Genomic DNA, 16,452 nt, shown 5'->3' with positions numbered 1-16,452 from the left:
TAGCCTCATGGCCCACACATATCTTTGTTAGCCATATATGGCAGATCATTCTGAACCTGGCCACTGGAAATTACTGTTACTTGCCATGGGCAACTTGAAAGCATCTAACAATCTGGTTGATGGTTTTGACCAGCACATTTTTGTTTTGTGTTTTGCCACCAACATAAACCAGAACGTCATTGTTTAACGCACGCCCCATATACCTTTTAGGACTGTGGTTTGTTTCTTTTTCCAGTTCCACAATACAAACCCTGACTGTAGTCTCTGTAACTAAGGACTACAGGCTACTATCTGAAACTGACACTAGAGATGGGTCCCTCTTAACTAACTCTAGCTTCATCTGCCTGCTTTAGCCTTCTAAGACAAGCTTCTGACCTGAAGAGGAGCGGCATAAAAGTTACTTTTTTGGCACTGTGTGTAGGTTAGGGTTCAGCAACAGGCAGCCTGTAGGCCAGGCTGGGCCCAATCTGGATGTTCCATTGCTGGCTGCAGAGAGGACAGGAGAAGAAGAAGAAATTGGATTTATATCCCGCCCTCCACTCCAAAGAGTCTCAGAGCGGCTCACAATCTCCTTTACCTTCCTCCCCCACAACAGACACCCTGTGAGGTGGGTGGGGCTGGAGAGGGCTCTCACAGCAGCTGCCCTTTCAAGGACAACCTCTGCCAGAGCTATGGCTGACCCAAGACCATTTCAGCAGGTGCAAGTGGAGAAGTGGGGAATCAAACCCAGTTCTCCCAGATATGAGTCCGCACACTTAAGCAGCATCAGTGATGACATGAGCTGGCAGACTATCTGAGGGAGTTGGAGCTTTATCCCCCTGCTTCCCTCATTTAAATGGCTAAACAGGTAGGGTTCCCAATCTCCAGGTGGTGGCTAGAGATCTCCTGGGATTACAGCTGATCTCCAGAAGACTCTCCCACTGATCCCACTGAAGGCTCTCCCCTTTTCAAACCCCCAAATCTCCAGATTCCACCCCCTAAATCTCCAGGAATTTTCCAGCATGGAGCTGGTACCCTAGCTAATAAATGTTCAATAGTAGTGACATGTGAGTCTTCGCTAACCAGAAGACAGAGCTGAGAGTTACATCTTTTATGAATTTTGGGCAGGTAGGTTTACTTTTGCTGAGAGAACTGCTCAACTGGATAACTTTTAGAAGTGTTACACAGTCCAGCGGCTGAGACTAAGTCTAGTCGATGAGGGTCTGATACCTTTATATTGTGGGGTGAGTGGGTTGTATACCTTGGCTTTTAAATGTAAAATACTAGCAAAGCCTTTAGAAGAAGAGGAAGCCAGTAGATTTATACCCCGTCCTTCTCTCTGAATCAGAGACTCAGAGCGGCCTACAATCTCCTATATCTTCTCCCCCCACAACAGACACCTTGTGAGGTGGGTGGGGCTGAGAGGGCTATCACAGCAGCTGTCCTTTCAAGGACAACTCCTACGAAAGCTATGACTGACCCAAGGCCATTCCAGCAGGTGCAAGTGGAGGAGCGGAGAATCAAACCCAGTTCTCCCAGATAAGAGTCCGCACACTTAACCACTACACCAAACTGGCTCTCTGTCTTTGGATAGAATGGAACAGAAATCTAAACAGATGGTTTAGAAACTCTTCTTGCAATTGTCAGGGATGTATTCTGATCCTGAGTATGTAGAATCTGGAATTTGTTCAGGGGATGCGCTCGTGTATTTGCAGCCTTGAATTCCAGCAAGCCAGCTCCCTGGGAACCTGTCCTGTCTTCTTTGTACCTGTAAAGGAAGGGCTTTTAAGCTGGCAGGTGCAGCTTGCTGTACTCTGCCTCTATTTTTTACCCAGGGGACAACCATTCCGACTGGAGTGTACTTCACTAAAGAGCAAGGAGAGCGGACTGCCACTCTTGTTCACCTCATGGGTGAGGGAGTGTGGGGAAAGTCAGCTGTTTATATGCAAGATCTGAGCCTTTGCCTAGGGCTGTGTGTCCTCTGTGCCCCACAGATCAAAATCCCGTGCTTAGACAACCCCAAGTTGTGCGGATATATTTACAGTGTAAAGTGTGCAGGCTTAATGTGCTCTGCTTGCATGATTTATTCCATTTAGCATTTTGAAATTGCATATTGGGGTTGCAAAAGGATAGCAGGAGCATTAGTGGGTACTGTGATAGAATGCCTGTGGATAGATAGATAAAGGGAGAGGGATGCTGATAGGAGGATGGGGTCACTGTTTTCATGTTATGCTATGTCCCATCCAAACTGGATTGTCCATTCTGGATTGTCTTCTGAAACATGATTCATCATGCCAGTTTTAATCAGGGCTCCATGTCTTCTATGCTAAAAAAACAAATTAATTAAAAAATCTGTACCCTGAAATTCTGCAGTCCAGATTCCGTGCCAAGAAATGCTACAAATAGATTATTTGAACCCACTTGCATAATTCTGTATGTTTACTGTTTTGCACAGTGCAACCAAACAAACCAGTAATATCTGTCCTTCTCTTCTGCCACGTGCAGCGCAGCCCTCAGCAAGATATTTCTAAACTACTGCAGTCAGCTCATGCCCCACTCGTGACCTGAGTTCTTTTGTTCCCTGCAGGCTTGCCGGGATTTCCTAGAGTTAGCAGAGACCCATAGCAGGAAATGGCAGCGGGCACTCCAGTACGAGCGTGAGCAGCGGACCCGGCTTGAGGAAACAATTGAGCAGTTAGCCAAACAGCACAACAGCTTGGAACGGGCCTGCCGAGGAGCCCCAGGACTCACTGTGAATACTGTCACCCGCGCACCCAAAGGTGAGCTTCCACCTCCGTCTCATCTCCGCCAACTACCCCTAAAGGAAATTACTCCAGCCTTGCATAAAGTTCTTTCTTTCTCAGAACAATACAATGCAGCCAAACTCCATTGCGCTGTGCTGTCGAGCAAGGGTGTGACGGTGGTTATGCCGGTAGTTGTGTATGAGGAGGAACCCTACTGGATCAGACCAGTGGCCATCTAGTTCAGTATCATGTCTCTCACAGTGGCCAATCAGTTATTATGGAGGGCCAACAGCAGGACATAGAGGCCAAGGCTATTAAATCCGCCAAAGTTGATAAAAGGTATCCATGGTCCAGGAGACTATCCAGACTATGAACCTGATCCTTCAGGGATATTGCGCTCCCATTCAGAAGAGGCATTTCCACATCCATCTGATTCACAGAGTCCCACAATGTCATCTTTTCCATCTTTTCTGGTTTGAGCTTCAATTTATTCTTCCACTGCTTTACTTGGAGCAGATGAAAACAGACAATGCTGCACCTCTAGTCTTTAGGCATGCTAGTAATAATGGCACATCTGCTAAATGCTACAGCCTCCTTAATTGGTACCTCTAAAAGGTCTCCAGTCCAATTTTCAATACGTGAAAGAGCCACGGCTTCCCAGTGTTGTACAATGAGTCATTTGGTCCCACGGCTCCCCTTAAGAGTAGGCTCAGTCTCTGACAGTGCAGTCTTCCATGTAGACTGGACGTATCCCAGGATTAATTTGAAGGCGGAAAATCTCAAGGGTGAGTGAAGAATGAAGCTAATTCTTCCACCGCTTACCAAAAGCAATAATGGGACAAGGCCACTGCTCGTAAGCTAAAGCGCTACCGTGTGCAGTACATTTCCAGTGACAGCGATGAAAGCAATTCTAAAGGAATGAAATCTGCCCACTGAACTTGCAAGGCAATTTTTTGCTGATGGATTGCCATCTTGAGTCTAACCACGGGCATTGTGATGGTGCTCTAGATAGGTGTCCGTGGTAATTGGGGGAGGGGGTGCATTTGTTATATATAATGTATAGACTTCCTTTGGCATTTCATTTAAGCTCTTATTTGAGTGATGGCTCATATGTCATGCTTTGAAAAGCACACTATTCTTTGTGCTGAGTAAGCTTTTCTGTTGATTTCAGTGCAGAAAACTTTAAGAATCAGATTTAGCTGAAACTTTGGGGCCAAATTTAGTAATGGTTGTCAAGGCAAATGTGTTTGTGCACTGCTTGCGGGGGGCAGAGTGCATTACTTCATTAAAGAGTTGTCAATATGGATCTGATATTTGGAAACAGATTCCAGGAGGATACCCCTATTAGGCTTTTGCTGCAGAAACAAACAGCAAAATTACAGGGGTCTTGTAATACTTAAAATACTTGACTTTTTTTTAATTCCAGCATAAGATTTCTCCGAGATGGAACTCCACGATCCAGTAAAAATTGGTTAGTCTTAGGACGTGCTACAAGACTCCTATTTTTGATGGCTGAGATTTGGGGCAATTGCAAATGACAAGCAAGATAGTTACTGCCAGGGGTTTTTTTGTAGCAGGAACTCCTTTGCATATTGGGCCATACGCCCTGATGTAGCCAATCCTCCAAGAGCTTACAGGGCTCTTAGTACAGGGCCTACTGTAAGCTCCAGGAGAACTGGCTACATCAGGGGTGTGTGGCCTAATATACAAAGGAGTTCCTGCTACAAGAAGAAGACTGCAGATTTATACCTCGCCCTTCTCTCTCAATCAGAGACTCAGAGGGGCTTATCTTCTCCCCCCACAACAGACACCCTGTGAGGTGGGGGGCTGAGAGGGCTCTCACAGCAGCTGCCCTTTCAATGACAACTCCTGCGAGAGCTATGGCTGACCCAAGGCCATTCCAGCAGGTGCAAGTGGAGGAGTGAGGAATCAAACCCGGTTCTCTTAGATAAGAGTCCGCACACTTAACCACTACACCCAACTGGCTCTCAAAAAAAGCCCTGGTTACTGCTGAAGGTCCACAGCTGTAGAATCAGAATTACTAGGCGGGAGGGTGTCTGGGAACTAAAGGTGGGCATTTGGTAGAGCTCAGTCAGAAGAGACAAATTCTATGTAAGAACTCTGTCGTGCATCTCTGCTTCTTGAACCACCTGCCTCTGTTTTGCTTGCCAAATGTGTTGATATGGGGGAGGGGGAGGCGTTTTGGCAGCAAGCTTATCCGAACATCCTTCTGTGCCAGCAGGGAATGTGCTGACCGTGAAAGGGGAAGCCAGCGATGAAGATGAGGACACGGAATACTTTGATGCCATGGAGGACGCACCATCTTTCATCACAGTAGCTGCAGATCCCTCAAAACTCCACAGGTAGGTGTGACTTGGCAGTGCTGCTGTTTCAAAGAGTCTTCTCCCAACACGTTTGGAAGACTGCCCAGCAAATTAATAGACCTGTTGCATTCATCCGGAAGAGAAAGGTATAACTCCTTTTGGTGCAGCCAGCCAATTTTTCTGTGTCTTACTGTCTGGGTGACAGAAGCTGCCCAAAGCTCACTTCACCTTCCCTGCAATAAGGAGCTTGATTTGGGCACAGAAACTGGGTTGGTAAGAATGTGACGTAGTTCATTTTACATATGAGAACCTACCTTTTGTGTCTCCTTCAATGGTAAGTTCTGCAGTAGACAGGTATTGTTTGTCCACTGCATCAGGTTACTGTGCTCCCTTTCACCTGCCACTATCATCTTTGTTTTTTCTGCAGACGCACTAACAGTAACCTGAGCAGTGCCAGTGAAGGTCGTGCTGATGACTGGAATCTAGAGGACAGCGTGAGTGTACTCAGTTAGGCTCCGAAACCTTTGCTCTGGGGATGTTTTTGATGAACCCAGCCTGATGGTGGCATGCATATCCTAAGAGTGACCAGGGTCAGACATCAGTCTCTTGTTTCTAATTTTGGCATTTTCCAAAATTTGTGAGAGAAGAGGGAACTTTTATGGCTGGAGCAGGGGTTGAACACACTGAGTTGGATTCAGACTACATTGGCATCTCCACCATTTCTTCCTTCACACAGCAGTCCCCCCCTCATTTCATCCCTCAGGCTATCTATCCCCCAGGAACAGCATTTTATGGGGCTCAGTGGGCTGCAGTGGGAGGAATGAGGGAGAAGAGTTCCATTCTGCTGATGGAAAATGTAGTTTGGATCCAATCCAACATCTACTACACTGGCCTTTTTAGTCGAGGCAGTAGGTTCTCTTCTTTGCTTAATTTCGAGACAGAAGCAACAGGATATCGCCTGTCTCTATGGTAGGAGTCCCCAGCCATCCTGAGCCTGCAAGCATCTTTGGAATTCTTACAGAGGGTGGTGGGCACAACCACAAAATGGCTGCCATGGTGGATCCAACCACAAAGGGCAGAGACAGCTACAAAATGTCAAGGAGCAAGGTTCTGCATAACTCTGGTAGTAGCTTTTCAACATTTCAGACAGAAACATTGCCTTTTAAAATGAACGTATAGATGAAAAATATTTTCATATACACAAAATAAGTTTACATGTTGAGCTAGGTAGGATGGCAGCGGTGTTGGTCTGTAACACTAGAACAAAGTTAGAGTTCAGTGACACCTTTAAGACCAACAAAGTTTTATTCAAGGTATGAGCTTTCATGTATCTGAGGAAGTGTGCATGCACACGAAAGCTCTTATCTTGAATAAAATTTAGTTTTATTCTATGTTGAATAAAAGTTATTCTGTATGTTGAGCTATCAGTATTTGTCTTCATTTTGCAGGCATCTAATACACTTATGGACAAGGAAAAACTTCTTCTGCCTATCCCCTGTACATCAGCTCTTCTTTCATGAGCTCAGCTACTGTTACTTGTAGCAATAAAAGTTGGTGCTGAAAGGCTGGTGTGAGCTCCTTTTAGATGTATACAGTAAGAGGGAGACTCTGGCCAGATTTCGACAGGAGGAGCCTTTTACATTGGGATCCTCGGGGAGGATTCTTTATTGGGCTACTTGGTCCACTTTTTAAGGCCCTTTGTGGATCAAATCATTCCCTGCCATAACTTGGACTCTATTTCCATTGCAGAACTGGTTCTGAGCATTCCTTGGCTTCTACTTGTCATGTTTAAAGGGATACTATTCAGTTTGTACAGCCAGATAATGTTAATAAAATCCTTGGGGAATTAAGACCCCAGGAATTAGAGCAGACAGAGGAGGGCTGTACAGACTGGCAGAGAAGATAATAAATACTTGGCTGTGAAAAGGCACAAAACCAGCCCTTTTTAAATGAAGTCTTTATTGGAAAATGCTCAAACTGGATCCCACTATCAGCCTGCCGGTACCAATTATACCACTTGGGGTGGAGATGCTTGACCGTACAGTAGTGACTCACCTCCACAGATACTCGGTTTCCAACCAGTTTCAAGACCAAGTCGACCATCGTTTAACTGATCAGTAACCTTTTTGCTTGGAATTGTAGGACATCCTTATTAGTTTTGCTAGACTCAGTGATTTTTGATAGCATTGACTGTAATATCCCTATGGGATTCCTGGTAGGTCTGGCAGACTTCAGAACTCTCTATCTGGGGCAAGTGATGCTCTGTATTCTTGGTGCTTGGGAGGAGCAACAGTGTGAGGGCTTCTAGTGTCCTGGCCTCACTGCTGGACCTCCTGATGGCACCTGGTGTTTTTTTCAGTCATTCTGGGAGGGCAGATTGCAGAGGTGGTTCTGGAGGATTGCTGCTCTTCTCCATGACCTTTGGTTTATGGAGATCTGCAGGCATCCCTGTTGTCCTCCATGGTTTTCAGCATCTTCATGGAACTCCTGGGACAGTTTTCTGGCGATTTAGGGAAAGGTGTCATCAATATTTTGATGATAGCCAACTCTGTTTTCTCCTTTTCATCTCCTTTCCAGGGAGACTGTGGAAGTCCTGAGCCGATGTCTGTGATCTGTGCTAGGTTGGATCCAGGCTAAAAAACTGGCACAATCCAGGCAAGATGGAAGTGCTGTTGGTTAGTGAAATGGCTGGTCCAGGGTTAAGCATTCAACCTGTTTTAGATTGAATGTTCCTGGATAGTCAGGGGACTTCTGTAACTAGGAGCACTTCTGCTCAATGTAGGCTAGCATGCTAGCTGCACCCTTTCCTGGAGAAGGCTAAGCCAGCTGAAAGTGCTGATTTGGACCTTTAAATCATAACTTGGAACCTGGAAATCTAAAAGACAAGGTCGCCATGAGAACCTACCCGTGTGTTTAGATCTTCCGCCAAAGCTCTGCTCTGTGTTCCACTGCTGTCTGATGTATGGCAGGTGGCTACCTAGAGGCATTTTTGGTGATGCCCAGACCTTGGAATTTTCTGCCCAAAAGACATTTGGCCCTCTGTCTCCTTGCCTTTTGGCGCCCAGTCTATATGCAGTTGTTCAAGTATGCATTTGATCTGGGCAGATGCCGAGTGTCCCTGGCTGTTGTTGATTATTGCTGTTGTTGCACTCGTTCCCTGTGCTGTTGTTGATTATTGCTGTTGTTCTTTCTTTTTAAAAATCCAGTCTCTGCCCCTTTATTCAGACCTGTTTATTGGCTGTTGCTGTTTGTTTCCTATTTTTTTACAAACTTTATTGCCAGACTCATATTTTACTGCATATCTGGCAAGTCTGACAAATGTATAGGAACATGAATACTCCTATAACCCCTTGCTTGTTGGTGTCCTGGTTTTGCTGCTTTTGTGACTGGCATGAGGCACCCACTTCAGTATTAGATAGATGCTGTGCCTGTCCCCCTTTTAGGTGTTTAACTTCTATCACACTGGTTTTCTGCCTTGAGAATCCTAATGTTGGATAAAAAGCTGGGATAGAAACATTAAAATACCGTTGGCCTAGAAACCAGCATGTGCAGCAATTGTGGATTGTCCCCACAGCCATTTCTAATCATAGGAAAGTTGATTTCCAGTTCCCATGGGACCTACGTGGAGTAATAGCCACTTGGCTTAGTGGGATGCAGTGCATGGGGAGAAGGAGCAAAATTTCTTCCTTCCCATCAGTGGAGCTTCAATGATGGAAGAAGCAGGAAAGAAAAGATCATCCCCTTTATCCTTCTCACTGCAGCCCACTGTTCCATCGACTTTCCCAATGTCAGAAATGGTTAGTAGGGAGAGGGGGGTAAATGGGGAAGGTCTGCAGACTTCAGTGCCTTTTGCTGACCAATCCATGGTGGTAGAGAAAAGTGGTGTTTCATTGCAGCTGACTTACAGTGGCCCTCTAGGGTTCATAAGAACAAGAACATAAGAGAGGCCATGCTGGATCAGGCCAATGGCCCATCTGTGTCACACAGTGGTAAAAAAACAAACAAACACCAGGTGCCATCAGGAGGTCCAGCAGTGGGGCCAGGACACTAGAAGCCCTCACACTGTTGCTCCTCCCAAGCACCAAGAATACAGAGCATCACTTGCCCCAGATAGAGAGTTCCAACAATACTGTGGCTGATGGACCTCTGCTCTATATTTTCAAGGCAAGAGACATTCAGAGGTGGTTTACCATCGCTTGCATCTGTGTAGCAACCCTTGGTGGTCTCCAATGTTCCCTCTAAGTCTTGTGAGCAAAAATTCTACTTTGTGAGCTACTGGCATTAAAGTTGTGAGCTGCTGGTATTAGTTGTGAATTACAGCATAAATTAGTGTGCTCTGGGGCCATCATTCCTGAGCTAAGACAGAAATGTGTGAGCCGAAGGCTAAAAATCTGTGAGCTAGCTCACACTAACTCAGCTTAGAGGGAACACTGGTGGTCTCCCATCCAAATACTAACCAGGGTCAACCCTATTTAGCTTCTGAGATCTAACAAGATTGGGCTAGCCTGGATCATCCAGATCAGGGCAGTCAACCCATAGTGTGGGTTAACTGAAGAGGGTGTGATGCTTTGCAAATGGACTTGAGAGTTTCTTGGCCTCTTACTGATGCCATGGAGAGGCCCTTCAAGAGGTATCATGTCTCTCAGAAGAGAAAGGGAAGTAGAGTTTAGTGGTTAACCCCACTCCCCCTTTCAGATTTTTGTCTTTGGTAGTGTTTTTAAAAATGAGTTGTTGGCTGGGGGATACTTCCATAAGGTAATTTGAGATCTTAGGCTCTTGACCTCTGTCACCTCTCCTTCCACTCCAGGTGTTTGAGTGCTCCACTCGGTCCAACTTTGACGTTACAGGGAAAGATGTCGTGTCCAAGAAGAGCAGACGAACTCAAATCCCTGACAAACCCAACTACAGCCTTAACCTCTGGAGCATCATGAAAAACTGCATTGGCAAAGAACTGTCAAAGATCCCGATGCCTGTATGTGCTTCTGTCTCTGCTCCATTTATTCCCTTGTGCAAACTCAAGGCTTATGTATCTCTGAGACACAGGGCCCACTCCCAGCAAGTGGGGGGGGGGGGCAGGGCCTGCTAGTCTTAGGACAAGCAAAGCCTGTTGCTGGAATATAATTTGAATGTGTAGTCTGTTCCATCCATCAAATGCAGGGAAGCAGAGAAAGGAGGAGTAGAGGCAGAGGAATAAGGGGTGGTGGTGTTCATAATATAAGGAGCTGCCTTTTACAGAGTCAGATCAAATATATAATACTGGGGGCTCAGGCAGGGGCTTCCAAGGGCTTCCAAGCAACCTTTCGCCCAGTGTATCAACACTGACCTTAACAGATCAATGGTATGACTTCAAGTAAGGCAGTTTCATGTTCAAAGAGCAACTCCAATTAAAGACCTCAGGAAGCAGGGCTGGGTGGAAGGTCGCTTGGAATGACCAACCACTGCCCAAGCAACTGAAAGTACTGTATTTCCTCAAATGCAAGACTAGGTTTTTGATAGGTATACCATCAATAAAACAAAGAGAGAGGGACGGTGGCTCAGTGGTAGAGCATCTGCTTGGTAAGCAGAAGGTCTCAGGTTCAATCCCCGGCATCTCCACTAAAAAAGGGTCCAGGTAAATAGGTGTGAAAAACCTCAGCTTGAGACTCTGGGGAGCCGCTGCCAGTCTGAGTAGACAATACTGACTTTGATGGACCAAGGGTCTGATTCAGTGAAGGCAGCTTCATATGTTCATATGTCTTACATTCACGTGCAAGTTGTGGTTATGTCCAATAGTCATGTGTGTGTGTATAAAAATTTGGGCAGGGGAGAATCGTCTTGCATTCAGGGTTGTCTTCCTTTTGAATAAATAGGGTAGGTCTCTGCCCCTCTTCCAGTGCTGCTGAAATCACTGTCTGATCCTTCCCTTTAAAGCCATCATGGCAGTTTGTCTCCTTTCATACAAAGGAGGTGCATGCCTTTGCTCTGTATGGGAAAATGACAGCTCCAGCACATTTTCCCACCTGCCTCTCCTCCCTCACATGCCCACCCACACATGTACCAGGGAAGGAATATGCTGTTGCCTCTTTCCCCCTGCACCAAAGCTGCTCTTTGCATCTTCCAGGGGAATGCAAAGGTGACAAGTTACATGTTGAGGCAGTGGTGGTGGGAAAGCAACACCGAAGAACCCACAGACCTACTCTGGAACGCTTTCATTTTTGCACAAGTGGCCATTTTGAGACTGGCAGCTCTCAAAGTTCTGGAAAAAATTAAGTGGCTCCCAGAAACGCAAAGGGCTCCCTTCCCTGCACTTCAGCATCAGCTATACCACTGAGCTCTGGCCTGCCTTGTTCTTGTTTCACATTATAAATAAGGATACCTTTAAGGGCTCACGGTGGCTACCAAAACTCTCAGCTTGATGGCTACTGAATTAGAACATGTGCACTGGAGATTGTGCGGCCTGTGCCACTAAGCAAGTGAGGCAGGAAAGTGGCCTGTGTGCCTTGGTCCCCTGGCATCTGGAAAGCTGGCCAAGGCAGGCAGCGTTCCAGCTGCACACAAGCCTCTAGCAGTGTCTGTTTCCAGAACGATCAGATTTTCTTAATTGGCAAGTAATTGAATGCTTCCTTGTGTGTTTCTCAGCTCATGGAGCAGAGAGGCTTCCTGACGAGGCCAGCCCAGGGCAGTTGCTGCTGCTCTTTTCAGGGAACGTTGCGATTGCTGTCGTTTACTTCATAACCGGCCCTCACACTGTGTGTGTTACATAGTAAACTAATCCTTATCCATCTTTCCTGCCCTCTGCCTTACTTTGAAGGCCCTGATTGATTGCACCTGCAATGCTGTGCAAAAATCTATTTTTCTTTTCTCACAAGAATGTAAAAAAAGCTGTACTGGATCAGATCAAATTACCGTCTCATTCAGCATCCTGTTTCTTACAGAAGCCAACCAGATGCCACCAGGATGGCCATACACAGGGCAAGAAAGCAAGTCTTCATTCATTGTAGCTGTCTCCCTCCCTCTGAGCATGGAGGGGCTATTGAGTCATCATAAGTAGTAGCCATTTTAGTTGTAGGCAAAAGTCAGAAAGACTCAACTTGGCAGTGCTGCAGCCTTGGCTTTTAATTAATTGGAATCAGTGCATACTGTCTCTAGCCTAGGTTGTCCCCTCTCCATAACAGCTTGTCCAAGGCTCCTCTGCGATGGTGGAGCAGTCGCAATTTACATCCCTCTGCACATCCCATCACCCTCATACCAATTTCTCACTAGCATTGCTCTGCCCCTTCTGTTTTCCCCCAGCCGAAGCGATCGATTTCCCACCAGTTGTTTCATGGGCACATTTTGATGCACGGCTCCCTCCAGTTCCCCTCATGGTTTCTTAATTCTTAAAAGACAGCATCCCAAAGCCACAAGGGAAACTGGAGGGAGACACGTGTCAAAATGCACTTGTGGAGCAACTTGGTGGGAAATCAGTTGCTTGTGCTGAGGGGTGAGGGGACAGAGACAGAAGCCTGGGGGCAGTGCAATGCTAATGAGAAATTGGTGTTATAGTTCCACTTCAATTGATTAAAGGATCTCTCCTAAGCCAGAAGAGCCCCCTACAAAATTGGAACCTGACTTGACTCATCTACCCCTGGAGTTTCTAACATGGTCTGCTAGCACTCTCCCTGCTGGTTCCGTCCTTGATATCCTTCAGAATCTTAGTCCATCTTCCTCATCCCACACACACTTGGAGAGAGGGCCAGTGTTTTCCTGATGGACATAAACTGGATGAAGGGTACAATTCTCTCTTTTTTATAACCTACCCAAAGAGAACATCAACTCCTTAGCTCCCTAAAGAAGGGCTTTTCTGAGGATATATTAAATAATTTTGCTTCTCTTTTGGTTTTGCTATTTGTTTTGCTTGCTGACTGTTGCAAACATCCTCTTGGGCTAGCAACAGGTGGCTGTTGACACCACCCACCCCATCAAACTCCCACAGTCCCCCCTTTCAAGACTGTAGCCCCCCCCCCCACCAGCTACACAGGGGCATGCTCTTGGTAACAGCCGCTAAGGCTGTTCTTAACAGTCCCTAGATTGCAGTTTATCCATCATCCCTGTATCCAAGACCACGGGGCATGATTAGAACAAAGCAGAAGAGATGCAGTAGCCAAACAGAATGATTAAAAGCTTTAAATCTGTTACTCTGATGCTTGTGGCAACAGATTATATTCACGCGGGAGCCATGCTGGGAAATATTTAGAAATGTAATATCATTTTGGCATGGCAGTAAATCTCTATCATTTCTCAGGGAGCATTTGGGCCACGTGACAAAAGACTTGTACTAAAGGCATGCCCACAATGCAACTCTATCAGTATTCTGCTTTTGTGTGCGTGGCTCGCACTTCTCTCTCTCACCCACATTGCTGATAACACCAGCTTAGATGAAGCAATATTGCAGCATCCTGGACTATTCATTGCTCCTTGTTGCCCAGTTTTTAAATGCACCCATTTTGCTATCCAACATGACCTCTTCAGTTTCCTTTCTATACCAAATCTCAGCGTATTTTCCATTTGACACTTTCCCCTTCCAGTATGCACAGTAGCCCAAACTACTCTAGAATTTTCTTCCTCACCCTTTTTTGGTCATTGCAACCTTTGCACAGGTGTGTGGGTGTGAGAGAGAACATATTGCTGCAGCACCAAGTCAAGACAATACTAACTTTCTCCCACCTCCACAGTTGGCTGCTCTGTTTGCTGTGGATCATTTGGAATCAAGATCCCTTCTTGCAAAACAGACTGCTTGCTGCTCGTAGAAATAAGATGCCTGCTGTTCCTTATGGACTTGGCACTATATGATCTCAGCGTACAGATGAGCATGCAAATAAACTGGTGGTGCTGATTTTGCATCTTGTTGACTTATGTCACTTTTGCCAGTGACTCAGCTGAAATTTTGTTCTCGTTTCAGGTGCCTTCTTTTAATGAGTATTTCAGTTTGCCTTTGAAATCTGCCTACTTTTATGAACAACATACTTGGTCTTTCAACACCCAGGTGTTAAATATGAACGTTCTGTACCTGCAGGATTAAAATGCAAATAGGGAAATGGAATGTCAGAAGACACCTTGATATTAAGAGACATTTGGTCAGGCTCAAATTGTGTATGACTCCAGGAGACTTGTGATTGATCTCCCATCTTTTTATTTGTATTGATATGTATTTTGGGTGGGGGAGTGTGTGAGAGCTGCAGACTTTACTGCAGCAGTGATGCTGCACATTTCCCTTCAAGAAATTTGTGTAGTCTCTATGCAAAGATTTCAGTGCATCAAAGGTCTGCCCTCTTTAAAATCCTTCCACATGCAATACTGCTTTTACATCTCAAAACCTATGCATCTTTCAAACAGAACCAAGTTGAACTATCCAAACACCCTGGAAAAGTAATCCTTCTTTCCTTTGATCACCTTCAGTAGACTGAAATTTTTACTAGTTGTAGCAGTACCACAAAGTGCAGAAGGTAGCATTTAGCTGTGTAACACTTCTTCTCGAGGTCCTTAGAAGACCTTTGTGACTATTAAGTGTTCTGTAGATTACCCAGAATGAGTGCTCAGGAATGTGTTGTCTTGTTATGCCAATAATGATTGTGTGATGGGTATTATCAGATACATCCAGGGTTTGGGGTTTTTTGTAACAAGAACTCCTTTGCATATTAGGTCACACACCCCTGATGTAGCCAATCCTCCTGGAGCTTACAGTAGGTCCTGTAATAAGAGCCCTGTAAGCTCTTGGAGGATTGGCTACATCAGGGGTGTGTGGCCTAATATGGAGGAATTTAGGATTCAAAAGGTGACATGGACTTAAATCCAACCACATTCCAAAGAAGAACACCTACATTTTCCACCAATTTCCTCCCCCCCCACCCTCTCTCCAGCTTTCCCTGAAAATTCACTGACACTTCCCCCCCCCATGTAACAGGAGTTCAGCAGGCTGCCCTAGGAGAAAGAAATCAGTAGAAATTTCTACTTCCTCCTTAATTTTTTTTCTAACTGTGTGGTAGAATATAAGCTGGCAGAAGGAGGCAAGAGCAGTAGCTTGGTAGCCATCTGGCTACTCAGGCCTGTGAACTGGTGTTAACTCAGGAAGCTAAATAATCTGAAGGCACCCATGGGAAGCAAGTTTGCATTCGACTAGGCAGAAACGTACTTTGTCATTACCGTGAGTTCTGGTCCGGCTGTGATGGCAGCTGTAGGAGGCATTCCATAATTTTTTGTATCCCATCTTCCTTCAAGAAGCTCAGAACCAATACCACAACCCTGTGAGGTGGGCTAAGGTGAGGGTGGCCTGTGTGGTTCCCATACCCAAACCAAGCGTTTGAACCACTCCATCCTGTTGTTTCTCCTGCAGGCCAATAAAGCTAGTCAGCTGGCCTTCCTGCAGTCCCTGCCGTGATGTTTTGTACCAGTAGCTCCAGCATGTCCCTCTTTTGCTCTTGAAACACTTTAGCCATGTAATACCAACTGGTTCCCCCCCCCCCCCATACTTTTGCTTTTTTTTTTTCACCAGATGACAAATTGCCATCTCCCTTGCCCTTCACACCAGCAGCCTCCTTGTACTCTCACCTCCTTGTGATGACGATGTGCAAATCCAGGCTGTGGTGTGGGCGGGAGTCAGCAGCAAAGGCTCTTTTGGAAGAGGCCATTCCCCCCCCCCCCCCCCCGCCATTGCCTGAGAAATTAATGCCAGTATCCTGTCTCTGGAGATGTGTTCCACATGCTGTCATCTTTGCAGGCAGCTGAGGAACTGTTTCTCTGGCCAAATAGTGACCATCAAAAGTGGGGAGAAAGAAGAGACAAGGTTATTTCCAAACTTGCCCAAACATTAAATTGAATCTCTGATGCCCTACATTTGCAGGTGAAAAGCCTTAAGACAAGGGCTCTGAGTGTGTTTGTGGTTCTGTGGGAACACAGAATGTGATATGGGGTGTGGGATTTGGGTTCCTGCAAATCTCCATTTTCATTTCAAAATGTCAGTCTGTTGCCTTTATAGCCTTAAACCTCTCTTCGCCTTAGAACTTCTCCACTATTTACTGATGCCCTGCCCAATAAAGCCGTTGTAAGGACTGCTGAGACAAATGTAGGTGAAGCACTTTGAATACATTAAATGCTGGATATGGTCGAGCCCACGTGATGGAGCAGTTAGGGTGTTGGAGTACAGCTGGGGAGACCCAAATTCAAATCCCCCTCCTCCTTCTGTGAAAGGTGCTGGGTGACCTTGGACCTAAGTGGCCTGAGAGATTTTTTGAAGATGAAGTAGAGCAGAGAGACCCATATACACCCCCTGAACTCTTTGGCAGAAGGAGGGAATTAAAATGGGATTACTTGATCCTTATGAATGAAGATGAGAAGTGTCTGGAAAAGGTTCTAGCAGGTGTTTATTTCTTTTACTTCATTGATATCCT

At 45.8% G+C, this 16,452-nt stretch overlaps 1 protein-coding gene across 4 annotated transcripts in view; it reads left to right on the top strand.

Annotated features, from left to right (window-relative positions):
* The window catches only part of OSBP2 (oxysterol binding protein 2), a 152,669-nt gene that overhangs the window by 124,958 nt on the left and 11,259 nt on the right, over positions 1-16,452 (top strand). For 2 of the 4 annotated variants that reach the window (XM_060249834.1, XM_060249836.1), the window contains 4 exons: positions 2,567-2,759; positions 4,966-5,086; positions 5,475-5,541; positions 9,855-10,019. In XM_060249834.1, the coding sequence (XP_060105817.1) occupies positions 2,567-2,759; positions 4,966-5,086; positions 5,475-5,541; positions 9,855-10,019 (546 nt within the window). Of the gene's footprint in view, positions 1-2,566; positions 2,760-4,962; positions 5,087-5,474; positions 5,542-9,854; positions 10,020-16,452 lie in introns of all 4 variants that reach the window. The other 2 variants (XM_060249833.1, XM_060249835.1) reach the window with 1 other exon arrangement.

Source organism: Heteronotia binoei, chromosome 11 (assembly GCF_032191835.1).
Source record: "Heteronotia binoei isolate CCM8104 ecotype False Entrance Well chromosome 11, APGP_CSIRO_Hbin_v1, whole genome shotgun sequence".
NCBI classification, from domain to species: domain Eukaryota; kingdom Metazoa; phylum Chordata; class Lepidosauria; order Squamata; family Gekkonidae; genus Heteronotia; species Heteronotia binoei.
This window is presented reverse-complemented; position numbering and strand designations above follow the sequence as displayed.